The sequence below is a fragment of the Prionailurus bengalensis genome, chromosome E2 (assembly GCF_016509475.1).
Source record: "Prionailurus bengalensis isolate Pbe53 chromosome E2, Fcat_Pben_1.1_paternal_pri, whole genome shotgun sequence".
Lineage (NCBI taxonomy): Eukaryota > Metazoa > Chordata > Mammalia > Carnivora > Felidae > Prionailurus > Prionailurus bengalensis.
In genome coordinates, this window is record NC_057352.1 from 43,578,173 (window position 1) to 43,595,667 (window position 17,495).

A 17,495-nucleotide genomic window follows, 5' to 3' on the forward strand; every position below is an offset into this window, starting at 1 on the left:
CATATAGGTGTAAAGAAGACATTCCAGTGTGAGCTTTGCAGTTACACATGTCCGCGGCGTTCAAATTTGGATCGTCACATGAAAAGTCACACTGATGAGAGACCACACAAGTGCCATCTCTGTGGCAGGGCATTCAGAACAGTCACCCTCCTGAGGAATCACCTTAACACACACACAGGTGCTGGATATGAATGTTGGGGGCTACAGCATAGCAAAGTTTAAAACTTGGGTTTTAAGTATCATCCAAACTGGTTCCAGTGGGAAGTTAAAGAAGAACAACTTTTGTTCTTTCTTATGCTGGTTTGTTTGTTTTAAATGTTTATTTTTGAGAGAGAGAGAGAGAGAGCATGAGTGGGAGAGGAGCAGAGAGGGAGGGAGACACAGAATCCAAAGCAGGCTCTAGGCTCTGAGCTGTCAGCCGAGAGCCCGACGCAGGGCTTGAACTCACGAGCCATGAGATCATGACCTGAGCCGAAGTTGGACACTCAACCGACTGAGCCACACAGGCGCCCCATTTCTTATGCTGTTTTGTAATCCTGATTTATTATAAGCAGATGAATTTATAGGCAAATGTAAAGAAAATTTAGTGGAAAATAATCCAAATTATATAAGGATAGTGATCCAGAAAAGCTGATCAGTGGTAGTTAATCTGTAGAATTTCCTGAAGAACCTCACCATTGCATTGCTAAGGTTTTAACATCAGTGACAAAGAATGACCCTGAAAATTCCCAGGCAACAATTGCCAGGCACTATAAGGACAAACATTAGAAATAGCAACAAAATCCTACCTTGGTAAAAACCATGGTTTCTGGTTGTTTCACCAACAAAGGTAAGTAATTCAGAATTGCAGAATGGAAAGTTAGAGGCATTATTCTAGCAATCCAAACATTTCTTCATTTGTGCTCCGTATATACTTTAATATTCTAGTATTAGCTTTGTGTTGGCTATGGTTAGGTTCCAGGCATCATTAAAGTTGGAGGAACAGTGTGCTGGAACTCTCTTTAGGGTCTTTTCTGGACTTTTTGCTCTTTCCGTTTTGGCATTTGGCTGCAAGTGCTAATAGAAACTTCTCTCACACGGTTCTTCATGCAGAGTAGATTTCCTCTCCAGATTCTCCACCAAATATGGCTCTTGTTTTTGATTGATGTACTGGTTGTTTGTTGAGCATGATCAAGTTGAGTTTGCCCTATAAGCAGTATGCTGTGTATTAGTATATGTTTTGCTAATATGACCTGGTCACTTTTCACTGTCCCTGCTTTCTACTCAGACACTTGATGATATGATGTATTTAGTAGTTTGAAGACACTACTAAAGTGCATATGACTAGATAAAAGTATATGGCCTCATAATAGGACCTCCTAAAATGGGAATGCTTGATGTAGACTGTGTGTGTCATGGTCTAGTCCTCAGCTTTGAAAATAAGAGTGTGGTCTGTCTGGTGTTCAGAGCTAATGTAGCAGCACTAATTCATACTAATCAAACCCTCAGCGGCCAGATGCATATCAGAAAATCAGTTTACAGTGAGGAATACACCTTTTCATTTTCTGGATGCAGTTGTATTGCTTTCTAGGGGACACTCTTACCTATATTGAGATGATGTAGCAATTGACAGGTGACTTGGTGAGCATGGACCCTGAGCATAGGGACATAAGCAGCCAGGTGGTGCAACTCAATGAAAATCTCTGTTGCACAGCAGTGTCTACTTCTTCCCTAATTGCCATACTGTGTCTACCAGTAGCAGGCCTCTTTCTGTCCCCTAGATAGTACTAGGTAAACATTAGAAATTCTTGGTTTTCTGGGGTGCCTGGGTGGCGCAGTCGGTTAAGCGTCCGACTTCAGCCAGGTCACGATCTCGCGGCCCGTGAGTTCGAGCCCCGCGTCAGGCTCTGGGCTGATGGCTCAGAGCCTGGAGCCTGTTTCTGATTCTGTGTCTCCCTCTCTCTCTGCCCCTCCCCCGTTCATGCTCTGTCTCTCTCTGTCCCAAAAATAAATAAATGTTGAAAAAAAAAAAAAAGAAATTCTTGGTTTTCAATTCACTTTGTCCTAAGAGAAATGGATCCTGCTTTCCTTCTCTCATTAATTGTTGTTTTACTTACCTATCTGTGCTGCCAGACTATATTTTTCATAGAGAAAACTCTGTCCTTCACTCCTACATCCTTAGTGGTACTAAAGAAGCAAACTGAGCACGTGAACATTCATTGGAATTTCTTGGAATTTTTCATTACTGTCATACTTTAATCACACTTCCTCTTGTGGGTTCTCTCAATCTCAGAATCATTTCTGCAAGTCGGTAGTCCTATTCTTTGCATTGTAATTCTTCTTAATACCACTCTCAGGGGAAGTCTTCCTTTAGTTTTGGTGTTTGGGGTTACCTTGTTGTCACTCCTTACCTGCAGTGCATAATTACAAATGGTTCCTAGTTTTTGAGTAGTGGTTTATGAAAACAGCACTGTTTTCTGCTGTCAGCTTATCTCTTTATTGTCATTATTACCTGGGCATATTTCCAATGCTATATTTAGAATATAAAGTGACTAGAAAAGATCCATTAAAGTAATCATTCAGTTATGTTATGGGTCTACTATGTGAGAACATATTAAAAACAGTAAGAGTCTTCCTTAAAAAAAAAAAAGTAAGGGGCACCTCGGTGGCTCAGTCAGTTAAGCATCTAACTTGACTTCAGCTCAGATCATGATCTCACAGTTCATGAGGTCAAGTCCCACGTCAGGCTCTGTGCTGACAGCGTGGAGCCTGCTTGGGATTCTTCCCCCACCCCCCCACCCCACCCCCCTGGCTCATGTGCACACATGCCTTCTCTCTCTCTCTCTCTCTCTCTCTCTCTCTCTCTCTCTCTCTCAAAAATAAACATTAAAAAATTAAGAAATGTAAGTTTCCTTCAGTAAAAGGAAAAAAGAAAAAAATGTATTAGTTTGTAAAAATGTTTAAATATTCTACAAATTGACATTTAGATCACATAGTATTAGACATTGGATGTTGGAAAGTGATCTGTTCAGGGGTGTCAGGCTGGCTCAGTCAGTAAAGCATGTTACTCTTGGTCTTGGGTTGTGAGTTCAAGCCCCATGTTGGGCATAGAGCCTTCTAAAAAATAAATAAATGATCTATTTAAATCACATAAAAGGCAGTACTACTTTTTAAAGCCTTTGATAAATTTCTAGATTTGTCAAAACAAATTTATATAGAAAACAAGCTATTACATATGTGAGGTATTTTGTTTTTTAAGAAAAAAAGTATCAATATGCACAGCCCTTTGGCCCTGTGTATAGTCACAATATAGTAAGATTTGATGTGCAAAGGAATCTTGCTTGGGTCAAGTAACTATTAATTCTGTGGCCTGTACTTGACAGAACATTAAAGTTTATTTATTTAATTTTCTAATGTTTATTTTTGAGGGACCGAGCACAAGAGGGGGTGGGACAGAGAGAGATGGAGACACAGAATCCAAGCTGTCAGCACAGAGCATGACGCGGGGCTCAAACTCACTAACCGTGAGATCATGACCTGAGCCAAAGTCAGACACTCAACTGACTGAGCCACCCTGGCTCCCCACAGCATTGAAGTTTAAAAGATGTTCTGTATTTTTTTTTTTTTTTTTTTACACCAAGAGTTGAAGCAGACTTGTGTTTTTATTAACTTTTGATCCATAGTGATCAGAATTTATAAACTAGGGATAAAAAAGATTTTGTATTCAAAAGCATCACTCACATGGGTAATTAAGAGGAACTAAATGTTTGGCACATGTTTCCAGTATTCTGGGGTTACTGTTAGAAAGTTGACCAGGCCCTCCCATAGCTTTTGGAGCTACTCTCAGGCTGGTACAAGATTGTTGAGATGACCAGAGTTCAACATCATGCAGTTTTGTGTCACATGTTAAACTGTCATTAATTGTGTCCTTGATCTTGTCTTCCTTTTATAAATTACTTTCCCTAGGTACTCGTCCTCACAAGTGCCCAGACTGTGACATGGCCTTTGTGACTAGTGGAGAATTGGTGCGGCATCGTCGTTATAAACACACCCATGAGAAGCCATTTAAGTGTTCCATGTGCGATTACGCCAGTGTAGAAGTAAGTGTTCAGCTCCTTGTTGGTTCCTGTCTTAAGACCATGATTCTAGTATAAGGATAAAAACTAACCAAACTGACTTAAGATGAGATAGAAAATCTTACCAGATTATTAACACTCCCACTCCCTTTCCCCGGCACCAAAAACAAAAAAACTGTCATGAGTGTGAAAGATTTACCCATTTTTTAAAAAAAAGCACTAGTTCCACATGTTATTACAGATACGTTCTACCAAACATCAAAGAAATAAATAACTGTACCTAGAGTATTTAAAAATAGAAAATTTTGGGGCGCCTGGGTGGCTCAGTCGGTTAAGCGGCCGACTTCGGCTCAGGTCACGATCTCACACTCTGTGAGTTCGAGCCCCGCGTCGGGCTCTGTGCTGACAGCTCGGAGCCTGGAGCCTGTTTCGGAGTCTGTGTCTCCCTCTCTCTCTCTGACCCTCCCCCGTTCATGCTCTGTCTCTCCCTGTCTCAAAAATAAATAAACGTTAAAAAAAAAAAGAAAAAAAAAAAAAAAAGAAAATTTTATCTCCTTTACTATTTGAGGTTATACTGTTACCAAAACTGAGTAAGAATGCTACCAAAAACAAAAGGGTATCTTTTTCTCACAGAAAAATTAAATTACTAAGTAAAATTATTAACCAAATTTAGTAATACATTATAAAAATAAGTGATTTTGAGATAGACTATATCTAAAATGCCAGGATAGTTGAACATGGAGAAATTACTGGATTATGCTATATTGAGAGGTTAAAGAAAACCATATGATCCTTTCTATAGATGACTGAAAAACTAAAATTCATTATTTATTACCATTTAAAGTCCTAGCAAGTTAAGAGTAGAAGAAAATGGCTTTACTATAAAGAGTGTATACCAGAAACCTATAGTCAATCCATCCTAGTTAACTCTGAAACATTGGGAGTATTCCCATTAAAATTTGGAACAAGACATCTCTTACCATTACTGTATCAAAATTGTATTGGAAATCCTAGCTAAATAAGAAATGAATTATAAATGGAAAAACAAAAAATGGTATTTGTGGCAGACATATTTACTTACATAGAACATCCAAGAGTATTAGCTGAAAAACTTAAAACAGAGTCCATTTGGATGGCCAGATATAAGACAAATACACAGAAGTCAGTAACTTTATACGATCGATAGTAGGAAACAGGTTTACATTCTAATAGCAATAAAATCATTTAGGGATAAACTGAACAAAAAAAATCTGATACCTCTGTATCTGGAAGGAAATTACCTGTAAATAAGCATATTATTTAAACTATTAAGGAAAATTTCAAAAGTGGAAACGTACATAGAAATAGATAAAATAGGATAATACACCCCCCATGAATCTGTCCCCCAGCTTAAATAGTTACATAATAACCAATCTTGACTCATCTGTGCCCCAACCATTTGTTTACCCTCTTCCTTTGGACTATGATAAGGATTTGAGAGACAAAGGTTACAAGTAATGAGGAAGAAATATTATATTTTAGACTTTTTCTGTATTGTGAACTTCAGTGCCCAAAAGCTAAGCTTTTGTGCCTAACCCACAGCACTCACATTACAATCAATGTTAACAGAAGTAAGAAGTTTGATTGCTCTCGTGTTTCAGGTCAGCAAATTAAAACGTCACATTCGCTCTCATACTGGAGAGCGTCCATTCCAATGCAGCTTGTGCAGTTATGCCAGCAGGGACACATACAAGCTGAAGAGGCACATGAGAACCCATTCAGGTAGGACATCTTCCCTTGTTGTGTTAATGAGCTGCTTTTCAGTGGATTCCATGGGACCCTGTGAACCACCTCACGCCCCTATTGTTTACCTGAATGGAAGCTGGCATGAAAGTAATGGGATTAACAGATGCTTTTCTGGAATATCTTCTGAATTCATTGCTCTGAATATACATTGGAGAATGGAAAGTTTCACTATTAGGAGTCGTCTGGGTCGAATCCCTAATTAGCTCATTCAGTTTTCCCTGTACTAACTTTTTCTAAAAAAGAAAATCTTGTAGGGGCGCCTGGCTGGCTCAGGTGATAGAGCACATGATTCTTGATCTCGGGGGTTGTGAGTTCAAGCCCCACATCGGGTGTAGAGATAATTTAGAAAGTAAAGAAAGAAAAAGAAAAGAACTTGTAGGTCCTCCTGTCATCCATCTTCTGCCCCCCAAAGGCAAGCCTTGTCATAGGAACTGCTCTCTTTCTCATGTGAATGACTCTGGTAGGGCTGGCAGAGCAGGGGTGGCGGCAGCAGTTTAGGACTTTTCCATCTCTCAAGACAGGCGCAAGCCATGCAGTGGGCCTGAGTCCTCTGGGTGGTACCCAGAGATTCTCTGTAGCTTAGCTTTACTGCCTCCTGAATTACCCTCCAATTAAATGGTAATATTCATTTCGTCTAATTTGTTCATTCTGTATTTCCTTTTAAGGGGAAAAACCTTATGAATGTTATATTTGTCATGCTCGGTTTACCCAAAGTGGTACCATGAAGATGCACATTTTACAGAAGCACACAGAAAATGTGGCCAAATTTCACTGTCCACACTGTGACACTGTCATAGCCCGAAAAAGTGATTTGGGTAAGTAAATGAAAAATATTTTTGAGGATGTGTGAAAATACGAAGATCATAAATAACTTCCTTTTCTGATTCATATAAGCTTTGTATATATGAATGGCCTGCCACTTAATAAAAGCCATTGCTGGGGCTCCTGCATGGCTCAGTTAGTTAAGCATCTGACTTCGGCTCAGGTTGTGATCTCATGGTTTGGGAGTTCGAGCCCCGCATCGAGCTCTGCACTGATGGTAGATGTATTGCTCCTTGAATATTATTCTTCTAAATGTTTTTATATTTAGGTAAAATGCTATACTTTACAAAATATCTTTTACTTTAACTTTTCTTTTTGAGAGAGAGAGACCAAGTGTGAGTGGGGGGAGGGGCAGAGACAGAGGGAGACAGAGTCCAAGGCAGGCTCCAGGCTCTCAACTGTTAGCATAGAGCCTAACACAGGGCTCTAACCCAGGAACTGTGAGATCACGACCTGAGCCGAAGTCGGACGCTTAACTGACTGAGCCACCCAGGTGCCCCAGCTTTGTTTTACTTTTTAACTCATTTGATCTTCACAACAACCATATGAAGTTACCAAGTCATGTGTATTTTAGTATTATAGGTGATAAATTTGATGCTCCAACAGGTAGCTTGACCAGAGCTGCTACACTACACAGCTTATAATGGCAAGCTGCTCCTGAGTGCTGTTAAGAGCCTCTAGTTCTACTGAGGAACATAGAAGTACTTGGGTCATATCAGGAGCATACTGAGCCATAGCATAAACATGCCCTATCTTTCTGCAACATTGGTTTTACTCAAAGATTTTATGTAAAGTTCTATAATTTAGCTGGTGTCTTAAATCATTTTTGTATTAACATGACCATATTAAGCAAAATGCAGACTAGCGCACATTTTTTCAAGTTGTAAGATTTTTAATTTTTTTAACATCTAACATTCATTTTTAAGATGAAACCACAGGTTTGAAGCAGAGGACTTTGGGCTCCACATAAGACCCATGTGTCATGTGTTCGTCCTACTCTGCTGTTAAGAGGACTTTGTTGGAAAGATTTAAGAGGCACTGTCCTCTGATAAATGAGTGAGTTTTTCTATTCTTACGGTACAGAAACCAAAATCTAAATTAATAATATCTCATGGCAATGTGTGTGAGCTACTAGGCCACTGTCTGGATTATTCAAAAAACATTTTAATGTTTATTTTTGAGAGAGAGAGACAGCATGAGTTGGGGAGGGGCAGAGAGAGAGGGAGACACAGAATCTGAAGTAGGCTTCAGGCTCTGAGCTGTCAGCACAGAGCCCATCGTGGGGCTCAAACCCAGGAACTGTGAGATCATGATCTAAGCCGAAGTCAGAAGTTCCACTGACTGAGCTACCCAGGCACCCCTAGATTATTCAATTTTTTAAAATTATTCACTTTTATGATATAAATAAATATCTTGGATGTTTTATATTTGCATGATACCCCTTGGGCCCTACATAATTGCCTAGGAGCTGTCAAATAATAGTTATTTCCCAAAACCAGTCCCAAAGAAGTTTATGTTCCCTCTTCAAAGCAGGCCTGATTTCACACTAATATGCCATAATTAAAATTTATCACTTTGTAGGGCACCTAGGTGGCTCAATCGGTTAAGCATCTGACTCTTGATTTTGGCTCAGGTCAGGATCTCACAGTTCATGGGTTCACGCCCTGAAAAAGTAAGGATCGAAACTCCCAAATTCCTGTTATCAAATCTGTAAGCCAGTGTGCATTCATCTTCTCGTTCCTCATTTGCTGCAAGAGAGTTGGCATCACTCCTCTTGTTGTCCTTTTGCCTTAGTCTTGATCCTACTGTCTTGTGTTTGCAGTTTTTATACCATCCTGTACCACCTCCTTCTTCTTCACACTTTATCCCTCATCTTCACACTTTATTCCTGTCTTTCCCCTCAACTCTAAACACGCTTACATTTCTCCTGTCTTAAAAAAAAGAAAAAGTATTGGGGGCGCCTGGGTGGCTCATTGGGTTGGGTATCCAACTCTTGGTTTCGACTCAGGTCATGATCTCACGGTTTATGAGTTCAAGCCCTGTGTTGGGCTCTGCACTGACTGGAGCCTGCTTGGGACTCTCGCTCTCTCCCTCTCTCAAAATAAGTAAATTTAAAAAATTTTTTTTTGAAGATTAAAAGAAAAGAAAAAGTCTTAGGGTGCCTGGGTGGTTCAGTTGGTTAAGTTACTGACACTTGATTTTGGCTCAAGTCATGATCTCAGTGGTCATGGGATTGAGCCCCACGTTTTGAAGCCCGCTTGGGATTCTCTCTCCCTCTCTCCTTTGCCCCCTTCCCTGCTCACATCCTCTCTCACTCAAAATAAATAAATAAACATTGAATAAGGAAAAGAACAGGTTTTCCCCCGCTAGGTTTGACTTTTTTTTTATAGTCTCTAGTTTTTCCTGTTAGAACATAATTTGGGGGTGGGGCGCCTGGGTGGTTCAGTAGGTTGAGCGACTGACTTCGGCTCAGGTCATGATCTCACAGTTTGTGAGTTCGAGCCCCGAGTCGGGCTCTGTGCTGATGGCTCAGAGCCTGGAGCCTGCTTCTGATTCTGTGTCTCCCTCTCTCTCTGCCGCTCCCCCACTCATGCTCTGTCTCTCTCTGTCTCAGAAATAAATAAACATTAAAAAAATAATTTAAAAAAAACATAATTTGGGGGTGACTGGGTCGCTCAGTCGGTTAAGTGACCGACTTTGGCTCAGGTCATGATCTCACTGGTTTGTGGGTTCAATCCCCACATCAGGCTCTGTGCTGACAGCTCACGGAGCCTGGAGCCTGTTTCAGAGTCTGTGTTTCCCTCTCTCTCTGACCCTCCCCCACTCATGCTCTGTCTCTTTCTCTCTCTCTGTCTCAAAAATAAACATTAGGGGCACCTGGGTGGCGCAGTCGGTTAAGCGTCCGACTTCAGCCAGGTCACGATCTTGCGGTCTGTGAGTTCGAGCCCCGCGTCGGGCTCTGGGCTGATGGCTCAGAGCCTGGAGCCTGTTTCCGATTCTGTGTCTCCCTCTCTCTCTGCCCCTCCCCCGTTCATGCTCTGTCTCTCTCTGTCCCAAAAATAAATAAACGTTGAAAAAAAAAATTTTTTTTAATAAAAAAAATTAAAAATAAATAAACATTAAAAAAAATTTTTTTAACCAAATTTGGAAATTTTTGTACACGGAAACTTCCTTTTTTTTATTTAATTTTTGTGATAAGAACACTTAAATAAGATCTACCTTCTTAGAAAATTTTTTTTCCTTCTTAGAAAATGTTTAATATGTAATAGCAATATTATATACTGGGAATTCAGGGCACCTGGCTGGCTCAGTCAGTAGAGTATGCAACTTGATCGCAGGGTTGTTAAGTTCGAGCCCCATGTTAGGTGTAGAGATTACTTAAAAATACAGTCTTTAAAAAAATTTAACTATGGGAATTACGCTGTACAGTAGATCTCTAGGAGTCATCTTTGGTTCATTTATTTTATTTTTTTATGTTACTTGGGTGTTTAGGTTTGACTCTTGTCTCTTTCTCTGCCAGCCCTCATAAAGAATTCTGTCCCTCACAGTATTCCCTTCCTCAGCTCTTAATTCCCGTCCCATCTGACTTATACCCTATTGTGTAAAGTGAGTCTTCTTAAGATCAATAAGAACACCGCATTGCTGAATGCAGGGAGCATTCTACTTCCCATGTCTCTTGATCTCTTGTGTTCTTCATAGTGGACTGTGCCATCCTCCTTAAAACACTTTCTTCCTTGGCTTCAGTGGCACTATAGCTTGTTATCTGTCTTCTCTATTCCTTCTCAGCCTTCCCTTGTTTTAACCTCTTTTCCTCCCACTAGCATTACCTGTTAGATTTTTTTTTTTTTAAGTTTATTTATTTGTTTTGAGAGAGAGAACCAGCAGAGGAGGGGAAGAGAGAGGGAGACAGAAGATCCAAACGAGGCTCTGCGCTGACAGCAGAGAACCCAACGTGGGGCTTGAACCCACGAACCATGAGATCATGACCTGAGCCAAAGTCAGATGCTCAACCAACTGAGCCATCCAGCCATCCAGGCACCCCTTACCTATTAGATTTTTTTTTTTTTTTAACCTAATAGATTTCTTAAAGCAAGACCCTAACTCTTCTTTTTCATTCTTTTTGCCTTAGTGATTTCATCAGCTCCCATGGTCTAACTCAAATCCTAACAACTCCAGTTCATACTCTAAATCTTTCCTTTGAGCTAGGCTTATCTAGCCCTTGCCATACCTATCCTTACTTGGATATCATTGGCATCTCAAATTTGACATATCTAGAACTAAAGGTCTGAAAGTCCCCCCAACCCCCTTTCCCCAAAATAAACAAAGGGCTTCAGCCCTTTTCCACTGTTCTTGTCTCAGCAAATGGTTATACCACCTACTTGATTTTCGAAGCCAGGAACTTGGAGATCGTCTCTGACACCTACCTTCTTCCTAGCTCTGTATTTGGTCACTAAATCCTGTTGATTTCACTTCCTGAGTCTCTCATCAGTTCTCCCTGCTCCTTCTAGGCCACCATCTTCTCTCACCTGTCTCTCTTCTCCTTTTAATTCATTTTCAGTACAGCAGCCAGAGTAATTATTTTAAAGAAGGAGAAAAAATGTTGTTTGTGGTTTCACAAGTTAGACTGGGCTTTGTGTTTTGTTTTCAGGTGTCCACTTGCGAAAGCAGCATTCCTATATTGAGCAAGGCAAGAAATGTCGATACTGTGATGCTGTGTTTCATGAGCGCTATGCCCTCATCCAGCATCAGAAGTCACACAAGAACGAGAAGCGCTTTAAGTGTGATCAGTGTGATTACGCTTGCAGACAGGTAGAGACCTTCATAGTTAGAAAGCAGTTGATTCCCTGTCAGTGTCAGGTTTTATCAGAGGGTTTTTATATTCCTTGTATGGTGGCTGTTTTTAAGGATGGTATTTTCAGACTGATGTATGAGGAATGTCACCACAGGTTTCACTCATCAATTTTGTCATCTCAGTCCCCACCTGATGTTTTATTCGGTCACAGCTTACCTCTCCCTCAGGCCAAATACTGGCTGCTTTCTCAGAACTGAGGGAATTAAGTCCAGGACTTGAGAAAAGAGAAGAATCTGTTCCTGGGGCCTATTGGTTGGGGGAGATCAAGACAAGCAGCCCAGTAGGGGGGAGCATATCTATACTAGAATTGATGGAAGCAGTTTTATACCCCAGTAGAGACAACTTTATCCCCTGGACAGGTAGTTTTGAGCCTAGATCCTTCAGAGAGAAAGGCCTGTCAACCACATGCATGTAGGTTGTGGCTAGTGTAGCAGCCCTGTGACAGGCTCTGAGGCCTCCCCCCCCTCCCCCCCCTACCTTCTTTCAGGAGAGGCACATGATCATGCACAAGCGCACCCACACCGGGGAGAAGCCTTATGCCTGCAGCCACTGCGACAAGACCTTCCGCCAGAAGCAACTCCTTGACATGCACTTCAAACGTTATCATGACCCCAACTTTGTCCCTGCAGCCTTTGTCTGTTCTAAGTGTGGGAAAACATTTACACGCCGGGTAAGAGTCAGAACTTTATTTCCCTTGTTGTGGTTCTTAATACCATGTTCTTGATTTTCCACTGAGGTTATAAGCACAGGGATGCCTTATCATTTGGAAAGGACCACTCATCCCCACCTCGAGGTTCTCTGTGCATGTGTGAACCCTTCTGCTGAAGGGGAACTCAGTATCTGTGAATAGATCTGTCCTGGATCTTCCCTTAGAGCCATTCTGCACAGGACAGGGAGCTGGTCTGATTGATCTCCCATGTTCCTCTTGTCTGCAGGCTGCTGAGCCCCTGTTCAGAGGATGCAGCCTCCTCTTCTGATGGACTTTTCTTTGTCTCCCTCTCGCTCCCTTCCTTTCCCCACTCTGTCTCCCCTCTCCAGAGGGAGGCCATTTCCCCTGAATGAGGAGAATATGTTCAGAATGTGCTTATTAACACATACTAGAACATTTGGACTTAATATGGTTACCCCAAAATTTTATTTATTAAGCTAAAATAAGACAACGTCTAATTCTGATATCAACTATTTTAGTAATATGAATGAAGGTTTTATTTCTTTTGTTAGAATACCATGGCAAGACATGCTGATAATTGTGCTGGTCCAGATGGCGTAGAAGGGGAAAATGGAGGGGAAACAAAGAAGAGTAAACGTGGAAGAAAAAGAAAGATGCGTTCTAAAAAAGAAGACTCCTCTGACAGTGGTGAGTACCTTGTTTCTTGATTTAGTTACACAGATTTTGGTGCCCAGCTGCCAGTACATTTATGTAGGATGTGCTGGGATATAGAGATAGGCCAATCACTCTTAATTTCTGTAACCTCTAGTCTTCCTAATGTGTGTATGGTTTTTTGTGGGGTTTTGTTTTGTTTTGTTTTGTTTGTTTTTGGTTTTTTTTGGTTTTTTTGTTTGTTTTTGAGGGAAAGAGAGCTGGGGAGGGGCAGAGAGAGGAGAGAGAAAATCCCAAACAGACTCCACACTGTCAGCGCAGAACCTGATGCGGGGCTTGATCCCATGAAACTTGAGATCATGACCTGAGTTGAAACCGAGAGCGGACGCTTAACCAACTGAGCCACCTAGGCGCCGCCCTAATGTGTATATTTTTACAGCAGCAGTTAGTATGTTTCTGGGGCCATTTTTTTTTTCTCCTGGTATTCCATTGCTTGATAATGTCTTATATGTTACATGTTCAGTTAAAGCCAAAGCAGAATTAATATCTTGACTCAGTTTACTCAGATTAGTAATATTCTAAGGCCAGCAGAGTTTCTTTTCTATGTTCATAACTTTTACATTTAGGAAGCTGGTCTAGATTTGAGCAATGAATCTAATGGACGTGAAGAAGGTTGCTTAAGCATCTTGACCAACTTCTGGTTTGACTGCCTGTGTCAGCCTAGCCTTGAGATGTGTTGATCAGATCCATGAAGGTCAGCCTTTCTCTTCCTACCTTAATCTCTGAATTTTAAAATGTAACACTTTGCCTATTTTCCTACCGTTGATGCTTTCTGGGGTGTTTTTGCCTTTCTAGTCATGAAATCCAGGTGCTCTGGTATGGTTTTGAGGTGCTAGAGTCATGAAGAGGGAGGGAGAACAAGAGTGTCGGTAACATAGGAGTCACATTTGATTGTACACACTTTTTCATGATGGTAGGCTTTTTCAATGTGGATACTTGGACTACTGGCCAAGTAGTTGAGAAAGCACATTTGTGACTAAAGATTTAAGTTTTTTATGGTAAAAGATGTATGTAAAGGGGTTTTGTTTTGGGGAATACACTACCCCAGAAGCACCATCGGACTGGAAAGATTATAGATGGCGCCTTATGTGTTTCTAAGGCTCTTCATTTTGTCTTTTGCATGCTTGTTAGAAGTAATGGGGAGCGGGGGCAGCTGGGTGGCTCAGTTAATCATCTGACTTTTGGTTTTGGCTCACGTTGTGATCTCACAGTTTGTGGGTTCATACCCCACATCAGGCTCCACACTGACAGTGCAGAGCCTGCTTGCTTGGGATTCTCTCTCTGCCCCTTCCCCACTCAATGTGCACGCACATGTGTGCGCTCTCAAAATAAACAAACTTGGGGGGGAGAAGCTTCAGTAATAATGGGGAGGGATTGAAATTTTTGAAGGTTGAACATGTTTGAGAACTTCAGTGACTTTATTGATTTTATCTAAAACTTGCTTGTGAAAGTACTGATTTTTTATATTTAGATCTGTAACAAGGTCCTTTTTAGTTTTTGTGTATTTTGTATATTTTAATAAAGGCTTTACTTTTCTATTTAGAACTTTTCTGAGAGATTATTCATCCAGTAAGCATAAGAGTAATTTATTTTTTGCTGTCTTTTCTAGAAATCTATTTTAAGCATTATCTTCATCACTGGGTTTTAAGTAAACATGCCTCCTTTAAAATGTCGGTTTGCTTTAATCTTTATAAAAGCATACCACCCTTGGGGCACCTGGATGGCTCAGTCAGTTGAGTGTCCAACTCTTGATTTCGGCTCAGGTCATGCTATAACAGTTTGTGAGTTTGAGCTCCGCATCGGGCTCTACGCTGACAGTGTGGGGATTCTCTCTCTCCTTCTCTCACTTCCCCTCCTCTGCTCACACACTCTCTCTGTCTAAAATAAATAAATAAACATTGGGGCGCCTGGATGGCTCAGTTGGTTAGGCATCGGACTTCGGCTTAGGTCACGATCTCACCGTTTCCGAGTTCCAGCCCCGCATCGGGCTGTGTGCTGACAGCTCTGAGCCTGGAACCTGCTTCAGATTCTGTCTCCCTGTCTCTCTCTCTGCCCCTCCCCTCTTCCCCCACAGTCTCTCTCTCTCAAAAATAAAATAAACATTAAAAAAAAATTACAAATAAATAAACATGAAAAAACAAAAACCCCACACCACTCTTTACTGAGAATCTTTGTGGGACCCCTTTGTTTGGCTAAGAAATGAATGAATGGACTGTTGGGAGAAGCCAGGGGAAGTCACAGGCTCCAAATGCCACCAGAGATCCATGGGTAACCTTGAGCTCAAGGATGTCTGTAAGTGCTTCTAGTTACAGAGCCTCCTTCTGCCACAGACGTTGGCCCTTAGTCTTCTTGGTGATGTGCACCATCAGCCTCACTCCCTAATTATGTTTCACCAGAGCATCTTTCAGCTAAAGATTTTACTGATGGTTCCCAGTAGATTTCTGCCATTCCTCCTTTGGCTTCTGCACTGCTGGCTTGTAGAGCACAGTTTGGGTCTGGGCCTTGTACCCAGTGTCTTTGTATCCACCCCCCCCCCCCCCCCGAAAGTCAGGGCCTTCCATCCCTTTGCTGACCAAGGCCACACAGTCATATTTGTTCTCTCGCAGAAGTTCTGCCTGCAGAGATTAACCAGCAGAGTCTACTGCTATTTTCAAGGCTTTTTGCCAAAATCTCTCCAAGCCAATAAGCCTTTGACCCTATTAACCTTCTTTGTGTGGCTTTCTCCCCCAATTCTGACTGAATTTGTTTGGTTTTCTAGGCATTATGCCAACTTAGGCAATAGGGGGCTTGAATAAGTTCAACAGGGAAGCATCTTGTTCTTGACACACTGCCACATACCAATGTATTCCCCACATTTTCACTTAGGATTTGACAAATAAGGCATTTTGTCCTGAAGATAAAGCATTTAGTCTTTGATATCTAAATTTAAATGTCTGGACCCAGGGGAAGACTGTATAACCTGTGCTTCTGAGAGGAAGGCAGGGAACGTGCTTTGTGTGCTGTGGTGAGCGGGGAGGGGCAGCAGGACAGTCCCAGACAGAGGCCAGAGGTGAATTCTGCCTGCCTGCAGTTCAGCCGTGCCTTACAAGTCCCTTGGCTTTTCACTTTTTCTATAAAATGAGGGTAACCCCTCTTATTAAATGAAGTAATGAAGCCTGAATGGAATAATGGAGAATTTAAAAACTGTGATCTGTGGTGTAAATAAGAGCTATGTCTGTGCTAGAGAGTGTAAGTTATAGAGCATGATTATATGTGTTGTTAGTTCAGTCCTTTTGATCCTCAAATCAGCAGTAAGTGTAGAGATCATACAAGGAAACTGGGATTCACTGTGGTAATTGTCCCTAGTAAGGGACACCTTACATACACCTAGTAAGATATGTGGGATTCAAAGCCATATCATCGGGCTCCTTGTCAGTATTCTTTCTACAATAGTCCTGTCTCCCTTTATGTGATCATGGCATCAGAGAGAAAATTAGAGAGTTGAGAATGACCCATTGAATCTGACATAGCTGGGAATTAAGTCCAAAAACTTGGCTTTAAAAAAAAAAAAACACATCAATAATAGTCCTAAAAGAACTCTTCGCTGCTTATCCTAGTAATAGGACGTCACAGTGCAATAGGAAGTTATGTCTTGCTCTCTGGCACACACACACACACCTTCCTCTCAGAGATAAGCAGGAGCACATCTTCAAGGGTCTGTCTCAGGCTAGGTGTCCTGCTTTGTCCTTGTATAATAGAGGGAACGTATGTTTTCAGCTTAAACACTGTTTTTTTTGTCTATCTAGCATATGATGGAGTTGCCTGTTAAGAATTTGAAACTCAATATTCTGACGTCTACAGCTAGAAGAAAAAAGTAATATCCAGTCCATATAAAGTATGAATAGTAGTCTTCAAGCTGATTTGCTTATTAATTCTACCACAATACCAGTTTACTCTGTCAATGTTGATAGCAAAAATTCTAGCAAAAGCATTTTTACATGGATTTCTATTAAAATAAATACGTAACTAGACATAACAGAATATGTGATATGTGTGTGTCATATTTTTCTTCCACCATACTTCTTCTTGCCCCACCACCTGTTATTCCTGATTTCGTGAGAAGAAAATGCTGAGCCAGATCTGGATGACAATGAGGATGAGGAGGAGCCTGCTGTGGAAATTGAACCCGAGCCAGAGCCTCAGCCTGTGACCCCAGCCCCACCACCTGCCAAGAAGCGGAGAGGACGCCCCCCTGGCAGAACCAACCAGCCCAAACAGACCCAGCGTAAGTTACTTGTCTCAGTTCAGTAGGCTGGCATCCTCTCCCAGCATGTGGAGGAGCCAGATGGGTCCTTGTTTTGGGGAAAGATAGGAACTAAGCCATGAGAACAAGTTAAGGTCACACCCTGAACAAACTCTCGGAAGCAGTTGTTTAGTTTTTACTGGGTAACACCTGAGGAAGATGCTAGAGGCCTCTTCTGCTTCAGTGAGAAGTCCAGAGTAGAAGGGTACTCGTGCTGTACAAGATAGGTACTGCTAATGTGGTAGGGGTTACAAGACCATCACAGTTAGAGTCAGCTGGCAAAATTGATGTGGCAGTGAATATAAAAGAACTAAATTT

The 17,495-nt window shown here is 41.4% G+C and overlaps 1 protein-coding gene across 4 annotated transcripts in view; it reads left to right on the plus strand.

The window, feature by feature from the left end:
• Window positions 1–17,495, plus strand: part of CTCF (CCCTC-binding factor) — a 49,215-nt gene that overhangs the window by 29,348 nt on the left and 2,372 nt on the right. For all 4 annotated transcript variants that reach the window (XM_043600834.1, XM_043600836.1, XM_043600835.1 and 1 more), the window contains 8 exons: window positions 8–178; window positions 3,946–4,079; window positions 5,696–5,816; window positions 6,506–6,655; window positions 11,311–11,471; window positions 12,002–12,184; window positions 12,736–12,871; window positions 16,998–17,159. In XM_043600834.1, coding sequence (XP_043456769.1) covers window positions 8–178; window positions 3,946–4,079; window positions 5,696–5,816; window positions 6,506–6,655; window positions 11,311–11,471; window positions 12,002–12,184; window positions 12,736–12,871; window positions 16,998–17,159 — 1,218 coding nt within the window. The remainder of the gene's footprint in view (window positions 1–7; window positions 179–3,945; window positions 4,080–5,695; window positions 5,817–6,505; window positions 6,656–11,310; window positions 11,472–12,001; window positions 12,185–12,735; window positions 12,872–16,997; window positions 17,160–17,495) is intronic.